Source organism: Toxorhynchites rutilus, chromosome 1 (genome assembly GCF_029784135.1).
Source record: "Toxorhynchites rutilus septentrionalis strain SRP chromosome 1, ASM2978413v1, whole genome shotgun sequence".
NCBI classification, from domain to species: domain Eukaryota; kingdom Metazoa; phylum Arthropoda; class Insecta; order Diptera; family Culicidae; genus Toxorhynchites; species Toxorhynchites rutilus.
In genome coordinates, this window is record NC_073744.1 from 123,113,425 (window position 1) to 123,132,806 (window position 19,382).

At 37.9% G+C, this 19,382-nt stretch overlaps 1 protein-coding gene across 11 annotated transcripts in view; it reads right to left on the bottom strand.

The window, feature by feature from the left end:
• LOC129761847 (sex determination protein fruitless) overlaps positions 1-19,382 on the bottom strand; it is a 717,406-nt gene that overhangs the window by 46,883 nt on the left and 651,141 nt on the right. For 6 of the 11 annotated variants that reach the window (XM_055759644.1, XM_055759645.1, XM_055759643.1 and 3 more), the window contains one exon: positions 1,446-11,839. The exons of the other annotated variants lie outside the window; for them this stretch is intronic. In XM_055759644.1, the coding sequence (XP_055615619.1) occupies positions 11,253-11,839 (587 nt within the window). In that variant the 3' untranslated portion in view covers positions 1,446-11,252. Of the gene's footprint in view, positions 1-1,445; positions 11,840-19,382 lie in introns of those variants that run through there. 11 annotated transcript variants of the gene reach the window in all.

Below are 19,382 nucleotides of genomic sequence, written 5' to 3' on the forward strand. Positions count from 1 at the left end.
CCGAAGTTCTTTTAACGCACATAGCCCTGCTTTTCAGGATATCAATTATTTGACACATAAATCACATATAGAGTTCAGCTTTTTATCTTGCATGCGGTTGATATAATTGAAGTGTAAACAATTATGTCAACCGGAGTGAAGTTGTTCTCCTCTGTTCAATATATTATTATAACCATTGAAGAGTTCAATAAAACGTTGAAGCATTGAACAATCGTTTCGGTACAGCCATGCTTTAATTTGATGGTGAGGAAAAATTAGAAAAAGAACAACGAACAATAAGAAGTAAACGTAACAAAAATTTTCGAAAAACAAGGAATGAATAAATAAATATTTTGTTTTTTTTTTTAAATTACGCGTATGTTTACGTTTCTACTGCTTTCTGAAGCAGAACGGCGTCTGCAAAGTTTTAATTTCTTACTTAAAGAGTATAAGCTTCTCTGAGTGTGTTACAAAATTATATGATCGCTGTAGATCATCATCAGGACTGAATTCAGTACTACATAGATAAATATCGACGGGTATCGGACGTACTTACAGAGTCGGACAAAAGCTAAGAAACTGTGCAATAGAATTGTTAATCACTGATTTTTGTTTGGATATATTGATCTCACATCATAATGTAGAAAAATATTGCCTCAATTATCTTGGCAGCACTGCATATATGGATTATAGAAAGCACGCAACAAAAGTTAAGCAACTGTCAAGTTGGTAAACATATCGGTGTGTATAGTGATCCCCGATTTTTGAAATTAATCGTTCATCAGCTAATCGAATACTTTTCATCAGTCTGTTATTCGATACGATTAATCGCCCCAAATAATCGATTAATCGATTAATCGAACGATTATCGGGGATCACTAGGTGTGTAGTTGTTATCAAATCGACAAATCCGCTGCGTACTAATCAGTTGTAGAGGTGTGCAATCCAGCTCATCATGATGAACAGCTCAGATCAGCTCAGCTCATCTAGAAGAGCTGTTCTTTATGAACAGCTCTTCAGCTCAGTTGTCAGAGTCGACATCTAGTGGCGACTTTCAATTTGGTCTATACATTTCCGATATTTTTACTGAGACTTTTCATTATAATATAAAATTGTCTTCAAGAAGAATTTTTTGAGATTTTTTCACCGCCTACAAACAAAGTGTTTGACTAATTTAATACACAGATTTTAATTTTCATTCATAATTTGAATTTTAAAAACGTGCTCATTCTGCCTGAAAGTCAATTATTATTTTTGGCGCCCCCTAAAACAAAGCCCAATTCCGTCAACCCGAATATAACAGTTGAAAAGACAAGGAACAAATGAAACTGAACTGATATCATAACACGGAGAGCGAGAGACGGTCATTTGAATATTACAGCTCACACACTCTCTTCAATTCTACAGCTCTTTTCTCTCCTTCATCATCATCAAAGTGAGCTGAAGAGCTGTTTCATTTTTTTTGCGAGCTGTTCCGCGTCAACTCACTTCAAAGAGTCGATTCTTCGGAACAGCTCATGAGCGGATGGCACATCTCTAATCAGTTGGCTTGAAAACATGTTGAACTGATAGATAATTATCTGATTTCACTATTTTTTATCGTTAAACCCCGAAGCAGGTGGAGTGATTCGCAAACATGACAATGTTATGCTATTCTATTGATTGTTTTTTTTTCTGATTTGGAGGTATCCACAAGACAATGATCCCAATCACACCCGAAGATGCGTCGCTGCTATTAAAGTAGAGATGTGCCATCCGCTCATGAGCTGTTCCCAATAATCGACTCTTTGAAGTGAGTTGACGCGGAACAGCTCGCAAAAAAATCAAACAGCTCTTCAGCCTTGATGATCATGCAGGAGAAGAAAAGAGTTGTAGAATTGAAGAGACTGTGTGAGCTGTAAGATTCAAATGAATTGACCGTCTCTCGCTCTCCGTGTTATGACATTAGTCCAGTTTCATTTGTTCCTTGTCTTTTCAACTGTTATATTCGCGTTGACGGAATTGGGCTTTGTTTACCAGTTTAGGGGGCGCCAAAAATAATAATTGACTTTCAGGGAGAATGAACACGTTTTTAAAATTAAAATTATGAATGAAAATTAACATCTGTGTATTAAATTAGTATTCTATTTCAATGAAAAACACTTTGTTTGTAAGCGGTGAAAAAATCTCACAAGAAAATTCTTTTTGAAGACAATTTTATATTATAATGTAAAGTCTCAGTAAAAATGTAGGAAATGTATAGACAAATGGTTAAATAAGATTCAGGAATACGTGTTTTAAGTAATTTAATAACAAGGTGTGAAAAAAATCATTTAAATTTTGTCATTTTAAAACTGGCTTCGTGTCTTCTAATCTGATAAAGATTACACTATCGAGTTTGGGACCCAAATTGAATGTCGCCACCAGACGTCGACACTGACAACTGAGCTGAATAGCTGTTCATAAAGAACAGCTCTTTTAGATGAGCTGAGCTGATCTGAGCTGTTCATCATGATGAGCTAGATTGCACACCTCTATATTAAAGTAAATGTAACACAACATATTCATCATAAATCAAGTAACACATTCATGTTGCTTATCTTCTGTCGTTATCTATGATATTGTGATCTATTTATAATATTCAACGTGTAAATTTAATTTTAGAGTACTTTGACTTTGACTGGAATCATCTTCATCTCTCGAAATGAGAATTGGTAATTGTTTTCTGTGGCTTTTGAGTTGTCGTGACTGAAAAGACTATAGATCATATTTATTGAAAGCTGAGACTTTTTTTTAACAAACTTTAAAACATTCAGAAAGGTATATTTTTTTCCTTTTTTAGGTATAATGTTTTTCTGTTTTTTTTGGCGATTCTCTTCGACTTATTTTTGTTAGAGACGAATGAACTCTCAGAGTTTAAAGTCTCTCTAATTCAATACCTTCCTTCCTTCCTTATTTTTGAGAAACTCTAACTTCTGAACCGCTCGACTGATTTTCGATTCTTTACGTAAATAGAAGGTATTTAGTTCCAGGAAAAATATTGAACTGTAATGCCTACTTTTAATTGAAAACCTTAAAATAGTTTTCCTTTGTCTTTTGTCTTTTGTTGTTGAATGTTGTTCCATTCAGTGATTACAGGGTGTTAACAATGGGAGTTAACAAAAAGAAAATGGTACATTTTACACCTTTTCTTGTATAATGGCGAAAATACAAGCCAGACCGCTGAAATTGTGAATGGTGTTTATGAAGCCGATACTGTAACGTATTTAACGTTCAATTTAATTTTTTGTTTTAATTTCCCTTTTTAATTTTTTTATTTAAATTTTTTAGTGCAATACACTAAATTCAGATCTCTACTGTCATCGACTGGATCGTTTGAGTAGAATTGACCAGAAACGTCCAGAATTGGTCAACAGAATGTTGTGTTCCATCTGGACAACGTAAGGTCACACAACTCCGGGAGCTTGATTGGGATGTTTTATTTCATCCACAGTATAGTCTGGACCTAGCACCAACTGATTACCACCTTTTTTCTCACATTGAAGAACTTCCTGAGTGATCAAAAATTGAGACCAAGAAAAAAATGTAAAAATCGATTGCTAGAGTTTTTCGATATGAGGACTAAGACTTCTATGAGAGAAGCATTATGAGGCTACCTTTACGTGTTTCGTTCGATGCAATCTCGAAGTGGGCCCACAAGAATGGAAAAAAAATTACAACAAAACGGTGCATATTTGACCCAAATCGGACAATCCGAAGAATATTAAATAAAGTTTTGAATTTCACGCAAAAATAATCGGTTTCTTTTTCTCCACCCTAATATTTTCAGTGATAATATCTCAATATATGTCAATAACGAGAAGATAAAACTTCTGGTCTTCTGATATACTATGAAAAAAGGTATCAACTTTCAGAACAAAAAAATTACTACTTTCCTTAAGAACATTCAAATAACTTTCATTTGCTGTGCAAACATCGTAAATTGGTCGAGATATTCTACAAATTAAATGATTCAACAACAACAAATTCAATAAATAGTATATCCGGAAAGATCACAAAAATAATTTCTGTGCTGTAAAAATGGCTAGGACCTTCTTGGTCTCGACACCTCAAAAAACAAGATAAAGTAGATATTCAAGCTGTTTTCAAACTAATTTTTCCTATAAAGCTTATTAAAATACCATTTTTTCTAATTATAGATTGAAGATCGATCTACTAGTTCAAAGGTTATGAATTTTCAAAAATTTAGTTTATTTTTTTTATATTGTATTTTGTATAATTGACAAATTCGTCAAAAAACATTCTACAACAAACTATTCTTAGTTAGGGAGAGCCCCCGTGAAAAAAATAGAAGTATATGGTGATCAATAAATATAGATAGCTTGAGCGCAATTGAATTAATTACACTTCGGGTTATCCTTTTTGCATAGAATAGCTGTGTGAGGATATTGTTATATTGAAAAATCTTTTTCCATTTTTTTAACAAATATCGTCGTGTGGGTTTGCTTTTGACACTTAAAGTACTTTGAGCACTTTAGATTGTTTTCTAACAGAAATATTTTTTGAATTGTGTGTACCTTACACTGGGGCAAGTGGAACTTGGGGGTATGGGGATCAAATGTAAAATTATAGAAATAAAAAAAAAGTATTTTGCTTTGTTTTCACACAAAAGCTGTGGAACAACCAATTGATATCTACTGATAGTACTTTTTAGTCGCTGTGAACAACCAAACTCAACCATATGACGTTTTGTTTACATCCGCATTTCTGCAGCTGCGACCAGAGTCGATTCCGCAGTCAGTTAAACTACATTTGCGACCTTCAGCAATCCGTAAAACTGTTTCCATTTCACTACTAGGTAATTGAAACAACGTTTATTTTTGTATTTATTGATACAAAATACGAACTATTGCTTTTTTTCCTACAAAAATAGGCTTTTCCCACTTGCTCCACATATTTTAGTGGCAGGGTTAAGTGGAATAAATGAGAGTAAACATTGATAATTAACTGTTTTTATTTTTGAAAATGGTTCGCACATACATTCGTAAGCGTTCTTCTGTCAAATACAGTGGACAGGACTTGACAGATGCTAGGGATGCTGTAGAAAACGACAATACAAGAATAAAAGCGGCAGCAAAGCACTTTCGGATCCTGCACGCAACGCTCTTTCAAGCAAGTGAAAGGATTGTGAAGTATGTAAAGTATCACGAAAGGCCGACCCGCTGCTTTGTCGTTGGAGGTTGAACGCAGATCGCCTTTCAAAGAGGAGACAATTTTAACAAATGTAGAGTACGTAAAAGTTAACAACCTTCAAACACCGTTTTGTGAACGGTATTCCAGGAGACGATTTTTTGCGGCGTTACCTATCTCGAAAACGGCCCTAGCCGTTGAAGTTGCACGGAAACGAGAAGTTGATCCTATCGAGATGACGGAATACTTCAAGCTCCTAAAACAGATGACCACGAATGTTTCTCTTATTCTCGCATCACAGCAAGCAACTCAAACGTCAGATGTCAATACTGTTGAGATTGTCGAAGGGTCGAAGAAACCTCCAAGAGTAACAAACACAAGAGTAACTTGTAATTACATTGCCTCCTCAGGTGATAACCAGCGCGTAAAAAATTAAAATGACCATCCGCAGAATAATTCTGTTGAAGCAATTCCTCACGACCAAGTAAAACAAATTCCTGTTTCAAAAGCGCCGAGGAAAAAAGTTTGTCCTGGAGCAGAAATTATAACATCGGCTGATGCCGTTGTCAAGCTGGAAAGATCAAAACGGTTAAAGAGGCGACACAAAAAGCTAAACGCAAGAGAGCTTCGAAAAAGTCAAGGCTAAGCTTAGCGATGTAACTGCTATTTCTATTTATTGTTCTGATTTCGAAGATTTACGGAGTAGGGAATATCGTTTCTATTTTTTTCTTAACTGAATAATTAATTTATTTTACATTATCAAAGAATAAAAAAATTGAATACAAACAATTTGTTTTACTCATTCCCAAGCGCCTTTTTTTAGAGTTTTAACATGTTGAAAACAAAAATTTTCAGGTCCCCTCTTACCCCCGTACCAAGGGGCAAGTGGATTTTCGGGGTTCAAAAATAATTTTTGGTTAAGCCTAAAATCTAGTTGACGAATTCTTTCTTTGGTTCAATATATAGATTGCTAATTGATTATAGTAGTGATGTACGTGATTCGTTTTGAAAAATAATCAACAAAAGGAAAAATAGGACAATTTATTTTTGAACTAATGGTTTTTGGGGTTCCACTTGCACCAGTGTTCCTTAACATCTTCGACTATTTTTCGAAAAAAAAAATACTTTCAGAACTGTCGAAACGTCTCAATTAAATCAACAATGGGGAAAGTTTTCTTGCAGAAGCTAAAAAACGATACTGGAGTGCATCTCGTGAAGTTCTGAGAATACAACAATGCCCTAGCCTTGTCAGTGAACTCTTGGAAGCCAAAGCACCGCAAAGCTTCGGATTTTAGGAAGTGTAGAATCATACCGTGGAAATTCCATGGGATCGTTGGCCAGTCCGCTTCTGACAACATGAAAATTTTGGATTTGATTTGAGAACCGCTGGGTGAATTCATAAAACAACATCATAACAATGTTATCGGAAAAATTTTACTGGCCATGTTTGCATAGGTGACGTAATCGTCAACAAGCATTGGGAAAACGCATATATGTTGTTTTTCGACCTGAAAGCTTAACCATGCACATTTCCAATGAAGTAATCTGTCCAGTTTAGGAATATTGTCGGTAAACCGTGAGCCTAAGAGATTTTGTGAATTAAACCATGTTTGTCCTATTTGAAAAATGCTTACGTGAACTTATGCGGACAATCAATCGCTTCAATGAACATTTGTTCGCCTAGCTTACGTCACCAGATTGCTTTATCTGTGATTCTAGTATTTCCATTTCCAATAATTGTCAAAACATCTCTGTCAGTAGTTACAGTGGTTGTCGAACCAAAGCAAATAGATTTGATTAGATTAATTTTGGAACGATAGATGAAAGCTGTATGGAGTTACGTCAGTTATGCATTCAAACTGTGATTTTTCGAAAAAAAAAATTTCCACTTTTGACTGTTAATAATCATTGAATAGAGACAGATTATTTTAAAAAATCACACTCAGCCAAATACGAGAAAAAAGCGTTTTCAATCACTAAAGGTGGAAACAGAATGCCGCTCATCAGCTGTCATTGATTGCGTTTTGTCCTAAAACATTCGCCCGACGCAGTCTGTTGATTTGTAGTCACAATCTAGTATTCGCGTCTCCACTTTTCATGTAAACAAAAACAAAATAAAATTCGTATAAAAATCTTGTTCTTGTTGTGTCCACGGATCACTTGAATGTTTTTCAAAACAACAACACATTGACATATCCGCGCTGGCGGCTGAGCTTCGTTTACTAGTTCAGGGGAGCGTGAAAGAGCGTGAAGTTTTCAAAATTAAAAATATGAATGAAAATTAGCTTTCCCATATCAAACTAGTATTCTATTTAAATGAAAAACATTTTTGTTTGCAGGTGGTGAAAAAGTCTCATACGAAAATTGTGTATGGAGACAACTCTACATTATGATGAAAAATTCAGCAACAGTGTTGGAGTTGTTTAGCCATATTGTTGAATGAAAGTCAGAAACACGTGTTTCAAGTAATCAAATATCATGATGTGAAAATTTTCATTCAAATTATAGAATTTAAAAACCGGCTTCGTGTCTTCTAATCTGATAGAGATTTCACTAACGAGTTTGGGACCCAAATTATGGCCCTAATTTGAAGTTGCCACCAGACGTCGACACTATGCCACTGTCATCGCGTATTCGACGCAAGCGGTTTAGAACAAATGTTAGCGTTTAGTACAACGATGCTAATGACGCAACACATTATTGTGTTCGACTAAATGGAAACACACATATTTAAAATGAAGTGTCAAAGCACAATTCTCGCAACGCGATGCATAGCGCGGCATTCTGGTCGCACCTTAAGTGGAGTTGGTGGTTACGACAACCAAGCATAATTGGGCAGTACAGAAGAAGCTTTTTCATTTGTAATGGTTTTCAGGTAAAAATCAGAGAGAAATTCGAGACGTTTTGTTGAATGCTTTCGGATTTAAAATAAATCCAGAACTCCTTCAAAAGAAATTATCAACGAAGCTGACGAGCGATAGCTTATGCTTAGGATGAAGAGGAACCCGAAATAGGTGCATCAAAGAAAAATATTTTTCGGGAAAGGCGAATCCAGAAACTGTGCGTAGAAGAAACTATCCTGATGGTAGAATGACCAGACGAAATGACCCTTTGAATCAGAAAAGAACATCGAGGGTCGACACTTGAGTTTGCAAATGAGGCACGTAGAAAAATATTTCGGGACTTCCGTGAACTTTACACGGTTGGAAGCATGTTCAAAGATTTTTGGTAGGATGAAAGGGTTACTGTGTTGCGATAGCCAAATGAAGAACTAAAACGGAAGAATCTCCGAACAATCGACAAAAATTGTGGAGGATCCGTAATGGTTTGAGGTTTTATGTCTGCAGCTGGTGCTGAATTCTATCGATGGAATTATGGATCATTAGACATTCCTGGATAGAATGGATAGAAAGAGAGTGAACTATTAAACTCAGATTGTCGACTTTGTGTCTGGACTATATCCCGATTAAATGGAATTGGGCCAGAGAACGGCCTGAAAGGAGAGGATTAGTGAAAGGCCTGAAAGAGAAGGTTCCATGACTCGATTCCTTTGGTCGTATTTCGGAGATAATAGTATTCGGCATATTTTTGTTACGGGATTTGTTCTTGAATCTTTATGGACGAATCCTGTAGCTCTTCATTGCATAAAAAACGTAGAAAAACGTAGAATAATGAAAACATTCACTTATGGATGAGTGAGTGACAGGTGATACACTTGTCAAGTCGGTGATGTCACACATTCATGCAAAATATAGTCAAAACAGACCTCGGATGTTTAGGCTCCAAAAACAGAAAAATCAACTCGCAAAAATATCACCTACAGGGTTGCCAGATTACGGTTGCTACTGAAGTACGCCGGTCACAGAATTATTTTTGTTTATTCTGGAGGCAACAATAAACAAACAAAATGAACATCTCTATGGAGTACATTTTTGCGATATGTCAGCCGAGAAACAAGAGGTTGAACTGTATCAAAATACATCAGCTGTCATGATTTCAGTAGCCTTAACAACAAAATGGAAACTCTCATTGACAGAGGTGTGTAAGTAGAAAATAATATTTTCTCCCTCGTGTTAAAAAGTTTTAGGAAAAACATTGGCATTTTTGCTTGAGAGGCTACCCGAATGTTTCAGTTGCTTCAGAAACCGGAGAACACTGTCAACGGAACAAGAAATACCTCCAAAATGGTCTGAAGAGATGGAAACGATTTAGTGGATTGTCAGATGGGTATCGTGTTGCGGCTTGAGAATGTAAAGTAATTAATTTGACCACCGCCAGAAACTCATCACACATTCCTTATAAATAACCAATTTTGCAATGAAATGGAACTACGGATTCACCAACTTGTACAGCATCTAACAATATTTCATTCGTATCTAATATTAACAGAGCAATTCATACATAAAAATGGGTTGACAGGTTTTGCTATGCGATTCCATTTAGTCGAAGTTCACAGCTAGCCAGGAGACCGTCTCGAATTTGTCCTCGCAAAAGTTCAAACCGTATGACATCTTCGGCGCTGTATCCAGATATTTTTGTCTCCCAAACCTTGGGAAGATTCAATCAGCCCTATTCTGTATTCCGACGGATTTCCATTTCGTTCGAAACCGTTATTTCGCTTGAGTTATAATTTAGCATTCCCTATTTCGAACGTTTTGCCCATTTAACGCTCGATGAGAAACAAATCGAACGAAATACAGAATGGAATTTTATCAAGCCCTTCGAAATATTTCGAATCGATCGGAATACAGAATAGGGGTGAATAAGTATCGAAATGACAATGTGCGATACAATTGAGGATTGATAACTGGATTAATATTGTATTTTTTCATGACATGTGTCATGTAAAGAAAAAAAAGAATGGTTACACTTGGTTGGATTGGTTCAAGGCAACCGCATTCTACTTCAGTGATAACGATAACGATTTTTCTGTAGATCTATCGTATGGTTGAGGATGGAAATAGGATTTATTTTGAGAATCCCATGTAGATTCAGGCGCTCTACGTAAGTATATGATGTGTTTTTTCGATTGGAAAATCACGAGGTTTTGTACGAAAAAATGTATTATACATGATATCTTTGGCCTAGGCTAGATACTTGTCATACAGTCCTCATAATTCAACAGGATGAATTCACGATTCTGAATGAATCCCAATGAATAATTAATAAGACGAGTTCAAGCGAGAGGACAATGTCGTAGTGACTATCCAAGCGATGGTAGTTTTTCGTTAACGAACAAATAATTCGAAAGTCCAATTGAAGCGCGCCGCTCTCAGCGAGGATCGCGCGCATTTATCACTGTGCCACAAAGTGAATTGGTTGTTTACGTGTTTCATTTTGATGTTTCGTAGATGTGGGTGTGGATAAGAATTTGTACTAAAACTCAAAAAGTGATGTCACGACTTAGCCACGCTTCTCTTTTTTTAGTACACTTACACGCCGCCAACATTATTCTAATACTGCTTCCCTAACTTGTTTATTTGTTTTTTTTCTTCATTTTCACAACGTATGCTCAGTGTTTAATTTTTATAACCTGCGTTTTTCTTGTTCGCTTGATTCTTTTACGTTTACGTTTCAATGTTGTCCTTGTTTTTGGTATTGTTTCCATATAAATATAGTATTCTATATAAAAATATATCTATGTATATTATTCTACTTTCATTACTCTACTGTGTATATGGCTGTTTTTTTGTCTGCTCCTAGGTTACGTTCATATTGCATACTCAAGAGTCGTTCAAACTAACAGAGGAGGGTGAACCTTCAAACCGAGATAGTGAAGTAAATTGCTCCGGGAGTGAAACATTAAACGATATCTTTTGAAACTATCGCCCTCTACAATATAGTCCAGCTACGGGTTTTCGTTTATCAAAGTATTTAAGTTACGCTACGCTTTCGCTGACGAGCGGCATCTCAGGTAGAACGCCACTTGGTCGTGATCCTTTTTTTTACGTTATCCGATGACGCACAAGAAATCTACAGACTAGGAAGGAACAATTAAAGTTCACAACAAAAGTAAAACACGAAGGACTAGACAGTGTTGAGTTGCTTTAGATGAAAGCATTTTTCTTATACTTGAGCCGCTGCTTGTTTCTGGCGGCGTTTAATCACATGTGTACGATGTGGTTATAGAAACGATCCCTCAGCTCGGGGTGTTTGACCTTACAGTGGGCCTTCATGTTATCGCGACGGGTGAATTTCTGGCCGCACACGGGACACTCGTGGCTCTGGGGTCGGTGAATGTTGGCGTGGTGCCAACGGTTCGAAACGGTTTTGTGACAGCTAACGCAACTGTACAGCGTCGGGAAGGTACCGGTCAATTGGATGAACAGTGAGGAATAGTCTATATTGTGATCGCGCCGGGTGGAACTGGACGAGCGACTACTCTCGCTACCGGAACCTCCACCAACGGTTCCGTTTCCGCCACCGCCACATGTTAACGGTCCAGCGAGACCGCTGCAGTGGCCTGTTCCGGTAGCGGTGGACATGATACCGGGCGGTGTGTTGTTCAATATCAACGAGGAGGAAGTCGTCTGGTGCGAATTGATCCCGTTCAGTCTGTGGTGATCAATGAGACTTCCTGCGGAGGTTGGGACGCCTCCGCCACTGATGCTGCCGCCTCCGGGAAGCTCGTGGTGTAGCAAAGCGGGATGGTGGTGACGGGATGCCATTGCCAGGCGCAACATTCGGTCACCTGTAAAGCACACAGGCACACAGAAATTGGTGTCACCGGCGCGCCTCACCACACACACACACACAACAGAGACAAACAGAAATATGCGATTTTTTTTGGTTTGGTGGGCTTTCCAACTACTATCAGATATATGTTTAGGCATCAACTAGGTTGTTTAGCTTAGATATGGTATATATGGTGGATAGAACGATCACTATACTAAGTTTTAATGCTTGCTGGTTGTTTTGGCTGTTGTTTTGGATTGCTTTCCTGAGGTGATACTGCATTACTTTTTGGTTCATTAGCGTAAATACTTGGTTTGTTGCAATGTAGGTTTGGTTTAATTTGTGGTGGATATGGATGCACTAACACTCAGTAAATATTTCCAGTAATCAAAACAAAAAAATTAAATCGAACACAAATTCCGCAACTCAACGCTATAGTAACTCATAACTTTCTAAATCGTTCATATTGAATTGCTTTTTGGTATTGGAGGGATGATGTTCATGGCATGTTCCGCAGAACGGAGTACATGTTTTGGCAGTGGGCGGTAGACACACAACGCGGTGAAGATGAGCTGGTGGGTGCCCGGGGAAGAGGAAGGGAGGGAGGATGGTTATGTTTGGGGGTTTGGGGTGGATTGTATCATCGCATCTAACGCATCATCTAGCGGGGGGTTGGTAGAAGGCGTGTGTGAGTCTATACTAAAGTGTGTTTGGTGAAACGGTTCAAAGCGTTCGTGACAGGATCGTGACACGGGACGGGACCACGAAATAGCGAGGAACATGATATATTGCAGCTAATATGATCTAGGTTTGCTACCAACTTTTTACTTCGGCTTTGCCTAGGTTTCAAAGGGTGGTATATGTGTAGACCGAGGTCGGCTTCCAGTATGGATTAAGTTGGCTAATATTTTACGATTAAATATTCATATTCATACTGATTACTAATTTGCTTTGTATAGAAATATGCTATTGTTATATTACAACACTAAGTTATCTAATTGTTTCTCTGACTTTTTGGTTCGTCAACTAACACAAGCTTGAAGGTAAACAACACAAGGAAGGAAATGGAAAACAAATCAAGGTGTATTCGATAAATAATCTAAAAAGTTCGTGATGTTATTTCTCCCCAAAACAATCTCTGTTAAGAGCTCATTAAGACGTCTTAAGGCAAATGTATTGGGCTGATTTGATATTAGATGTATCCTAATTCCAGTAGAATTTTACTTAGCTCACTTTCATCTTTAGAAATCCAAATGCTTTGAGTATTCGTAAATTTATGATTTTTCAAACAACAGTGGAATTGTTTTGCGATTACCTTCTAGCAATGCTTCGTGGGATTCCCCAGATCGCTTGACAATTGCATTAAGATAAACAAACAACGGCCCGGTTTAAGTGTTATCACAGGTACAGGTACAAGAATAACGAAAGAAAAAAATTGAAACAAAATCTTATCCTCATTAAGATTGTTAAGCCCTGTGTAGACTTTATTATACCGCCAAACCCATATTTGAAATCGGTCATGAGCATGTAAGACAGTCGACCTCAGAAAGATGAGAATAATAAATTATTTAATTGTACATTACAAACATGAATAAATAAAAGTTTTGAACCCAGCGTTTTAGCTCATTCGGATGTAGATGTTTTCATCTCTGTAACGCTGAAAGTAACAAAAGCAAAGGGGTTGATAACTATAGGGAGGTCCCTTGCCGATTTTACCGGAAATGCCTATCAACTGACAGATGTCAAGAAGACGGATGACAACGCAACGTGACCGGATACAGAGAGAAATGAGAAATCAATTCGTTCGAAAATGATGTACCTTCTTATTGAAGGCAGTAGCGACGAGGTGTAGATGTGTTCGTGTGAATAAAGCCGTTTTCATTGTACTAAAGACCGTGGATATATTCGATGGCATACCCATAACTATAAACACAGCCAAACAGCTGCCAAATAATCAACAGATGCGAATGCGGCAAATCTCTCAGCCGCTACTCAGCTCGAAATTAAAAACTTATGCCAGTGCGAATCGGTGCTGAACTCCTTAGACCAGCCTTGCCAGCCTTCCAAATTTATCTGGAATCTTCCAGACTTTTACGAGATTTCCTGACATCCCGACTATCCTTCGTCTAGTCCAGACTTCTTATGATTTTTCCAGATTTCTCCAAATTTATCGCAATAATATAACATCAGCACCTCTGGCTGACATCAACTTTCGTAAAACTTGATAAACTTCTAGCAATTATTCAATTACATCACAAATGAAACTAAACTAATTTATAGCAACCTTGCGAAGCAGTAAATTTGAAGCGATTCAGGAGTTTCTGAAAAAAAATCCTATTTGGATGTCACATTCTTGCGCGGAAAGATGGTTGTTATTAAAACCAGTTGCTTATAGATTCTTGGTAGGTTTTATACTCTACGAATCTCTTTTATTTTCGTGATAAAAAGAGTAGAGTAGGCCAAAGTAGTGTCTTCTTTCAATGGTATATCATATATCCTCAAAACTATGAATAAACCGAACAAGCTCTTGAAAGATTAGTTTCCGGAGCTGCAAGTTATATATTTCTGCATTTCACAACTTTTTCGAACGGTACCAGATGTTTTCAACTATAGTGTTTCAATGTATGATAAATATACTGTTTTATCATTATCAGTATAGTACCGTTCCATATGTATCAGATATGTAAAATAACTCAAAATCGCAAATTAAAAAAAAAACCTCTGTTTTTAAAACATATATACAAATCAAGACTTTTTATTCACCAGCATCCAGATTTTACTGAAAAACACTTGGGAACCCTGCCTTAGACTCTCTCCAACAGCATTGCGGTGTTTGTCTGGAGTAAAGAGAATGAGCACACTTTGGATGCTTGGTTTTCCCGCTATGTCGACCTTTTCGACAAAGATTTTGGCGGGTTGGGTAGCGCTGAAAAAGTGCGATTCCTTGTGCAGAAAGCCCACCCAATCATGAGCGCGAGCCAGAGTGGTTTTTTAGTTACCGAAATCGACAGAAGAACAGTCTGGATACTTCATTTATGTCTATGACCTTGAATCCAAACAGGAATCCAAACAAACTCAACGAATTGGCAGAACTCACCCTGCAGATTGTGTCAAATTGGAGCAGGAAACAGGGATGGTCAACAATGGATAGTAGAAAAGCTCGGAAGCTCTTTAGCCAAACCAATATCCATAGCCATTGTTCGAGGATATTTTGTAAAAGATGGCCGGAGTCCGCAGTTTGACGTCAACTGAAACCAGTTACTGTCAGATCGAAAAAAGAAGACTTGGCGCTTGTGTTCGCCGTTACCCAATTTGCTCGCTTTTTTGCGTTCAACTAGGGGATTCCAGCATAAAGCATAACACATTTAGAATCCGGAATCACTGTTCATTTTTTGGCAGCGGTCATAGCAGGCGTATCTGAAATCTTTTGACAGCACATTGTTTAGAAAACCTGTATATTTCAACGGCGAAAATTTCACGTCGATCTGTTTTGTTTTGAAAAAGTTGTGCAAGATGGAAGCCAAGAGAAAAAAAAATATTTTGAGTACCCCATCGCTCAAAGTGGCTGAATCGACCGTGTTTGATGTGCTGAAACGTTTCTGTGAACGTACACGTTGTTCGTATACGTACGTGTTGTTCGGATGGATCAGAGGACGCGTCGGAGTAGAACTTACGATCGGGAGCTGAGGTTGAAGGCATTGAGAACAATGAGGGTAAACCTGGGATTCTCGGACATCACGGACATCACACAACTCTAACCAAAGTACCATCCGGAGAATCCGTACGCGAGTAGGTTATCATGATTTGTGTACCTGCAAGCAACCAAACAGGATTCTAAGGCAAAATCTGGTGGCCAAACGACGCGCTCGAAAGTTGTACAACAAGGATTTGACGAAGTACAAAGGATGCATGACGAAACGTACGTGAAGATGGAATTTGGACAACTCTCAGGTCTGATGTTCTATGAAGCTACTGAGAGATGAGATGTTCTCAGCAAATTTAAGTTTGTTTTCGCTGATAAATTTTCAGGAAGTTCTTGATTTGGCAAGCGTTTTGCTGCAGTGGACAGAAAATCAAGGTTTTCGCCACAAACAATACAATGGACTCGAAAATGTGTATGGAAGAATGCCTGCAGAAACGTCTCCTTACGTTTATTAAGGTTCAAAGTGGTCCGGTGAAGTTTTGGCCAGATTTGGTAAGCTTCCGCTACAGTCAAGCGGTGCATCAGTAGTAGTTGTATCCCGAGATACAACTGATTTTGTGATTCCGAATTCTAAATGAATCAAGTTTAATAGACAATGCTAGGGTCATTCGAAGCGTCAATGTGAATTCCCTAGATACTTTTCATTTGGCATTCATGTTCTTGTGCAAACATTCATGTCCATGGGGAGCGTTCACCACATGAAGGGATCGTTCAACAAATTTGTAACTGACAAGGGAGAGTTTGACGGTTGCTTTGCTATTAGTAATTCGTGTGAGTACCGTTAGCCGATCTGAATAATCCTTTCATCCTATGGAAGAACTGACAATCAAATGACATTCAAGCTAGTATGTTTACAAATCAAATGAACCAGAATTAAAGAATATTTATAACTGCGAATGCTATATTTTCACCACTCTCCTGTGTACGTTCGATAGAAAGAGAGAAAACATAAACAATCAACTGTCGAGTTCGCGACTGTGTATTCACTTCTGATGTGACAGCAGCAGCCCGGGCAATACATTCATGATCACGTTCATTGTACTTATTGAGTTATAACTTTCACGCAAGTGCACTGACGTCACCAAAAGTGTCGACTCTAGCGAAAAGTTTCGTCCAAAAAAGCGAAGCTGGATTAATAAGTTTAAGGCCTAGATCGTGTCGCGCCGGGACCAAAGCAGAATTTGAAGGCAGAGAAGCGCTCGATGAAACTGTACATTAATTTGTTAACAAAATATGATTGCGTAGTTATGAACGGCGGAATGTGCTGCCAGGCAGTATTCGATCAAATTCCTGAACAAGAATTTTACCACCGGTTTATCGGAAGAGTGCCTCGGAAGAATGTGAAATCAAGAATAAGTCGAAATTTCATCGAAAAGTTACTTGTCTGGCAAGCCATATAAAGTTGAGAGCTGAAAAGCGAACCATTTATTGCACCTGGGACAAAGAACCAGCAAATTTACCAAGAGGATAGTCTCCGGAAGAGACTACTGACTTTTCTGGGGCAGCATGAGGTGGATTGCCTGCTTTGGTCAGGCTTGGCACGATGCCAATACCAAAATAGATTCGGAGGTCTTTATAGCCACATTGGTTGCGCGTTCGCTTACTAAGCGATCGATCGTGGGTTCAAAACTCACGGTCCTCAATTGATTATCTTTGTGTTGTTAGAGAATAACTACGTTCATGCAACAATCATCAGCAATGGAGATCGATCGACGGTCGAATGGAGATCGATTCATACATACAACTGCTCTACTCTGCAAGAAACATCGGGCTGTTGTGCTATTAATAACACAACAATTATCATATCAACTGCCCCCGCTGTCCGATGGAAGAACAAATGGAATGCTCTTACGCCTGAAAATGGGTACTGTGTAATGTATAATCTATAGATTCGATAAAATATGTCACATGTACACGATTCAAATCCGGTTCTGTTACAGCTAAAATGCTAATGAGCTTAAATAAATAAACAAATGGGATAAAAAGATAGTTGAGATTTGATCACACACCTGAAGGATTTTTTTTCCATCAAATATGATAGGAGATCTTCGTGGAAGAATGTGGTGCAAGTTCGCTCACTAAGCGGACGATCGTTTGTTGAATCCCTGGACCCTCCGTTGACAATCTTCTAAAGATGATCTTTTTCAAGACTAGAGGTGAATGAACTTAAAATGTTAAATCCTCTTAAGTATAAAACAGAAGAAGAAGAAAGGGATTGAATATGATCCACTTCCTTCCCTTAGAGATTCTGAATTAATTCTAAAAAACTCTCTGTAAATAATAGGGAATCAATAGTCAACAGGGGTCCAAAAAGGTAAGTAATTTCCGCGATGTTTATTCCCGTTCAAGGAGGGACCCCTGTCTGGAAGATCGGAAAATAATGAATGTTCGTGGATTAACATTTTTGTTACGAATAAAGTGAAGTGTTCGTGTATTTTGGTTATTGCTTAAAGTGTATTTGAAGATGTATTTTCCTTTTTTGGCTGCACGAACAATGATTATGACGTTATTGACAGCTGGATGCGTAGATGCTGTCGTAGGACAAATTCCAATGAATATCTTGAAACTTTAGAACAATACCTAAAGCGTTACATAGGGGTTTTTGAAAATTACCAAAACGGCGGCCATTTTTGTTAAAAATTATATATTTTTCATGAAAAATCTATAAAAAGCGATTTTTAAAAAATCAAAAAACGGCTTTGTAATTTGTGAGGCCTTAGATAATCCATTTTTACATGCTGATAAAAAATTTCAGCCCAATCGGTCGAGCAGTTGAAACTGAAACTTAAAACGGATCAGGATCAGTGGTTGTGTTTTACGGGAACGGACACCAAAATCATGCGCGAAGTCAAGAAGAACCCGAAGATAACTGTCCGCGAGATCCAGGAAACCTATCAACTATCTGTTCTCCGGTCAAATTGTTCGTCGCCGTCTCGTAGCACAGGGGTTGAATTGTAAAGTTGCCCAGAAGCGACCATTTAGCAGCAGGTAACCAGGTAACCAAAGCCAAACGGCTTAAGTCAGTTATGGAGTACGCTGATAAGGCCATAGAATTCTCAAAAACGGTTCTCTGAATAGACGAATCAGAATTGCAGCTGTTTAACTGAAAGTAGTGGTATCGTTCGTGACGCAGATCGGGTGAAGAGCTTCAGGAGCGTCACATCCAAGATTCGATAAAGCATGGGGAGAAATGTAATGGTCTTGGGGTGTTTTTCGTGGCATACAGTGGATAGCCTTGTGAAAATCAACTTGATAACGACGGCAGATCACAGATAACAGATTCACAGCACCTTAAGAACCTGGTGTTCGTGGATTAACGTGGATTAATCGGAAGTCAAAATGAAGCGGAAACTTTTTTTTCACTGTATTTTTTTTTCAATACAACTTGTTTTCTCAAAGTGAAACTCGTTTTTTCAGTATTCCATAAGTGAAACTTGAAAGTAAAAATAAAAAAGGGCTACAGTGTGTTTACTTCAATTTGAACCAAATGAATGAGAGAAATTCAAAAAATGATGAGGTGGGTACTCTATTTTTCCTTTCAGTGTATCTGCTATGCGGGTAAAATGGTGATAGAATAAACAATGTGAATTAAAGCGGCTCGATTGATCTTTTCGCTTCGTCTGGATCCTCGATTTCGGGGCCATAGTCTGACCATGAAACATGTAGGAAGCTGCGCCTGCAATATGTACTGAATCACTACTTCAACAATAAGCTCGAAATAACAGGATACTGACCGGTCGTTTTACTTAGAATGGCTTTCTCAAACGGAAACGATAGTAGTATTTAATCCCAGGAAACGTACACAAACTTGGCTCGCGATTCTTAAAAAACGGACAATCCGTTCGGAAACATGAAC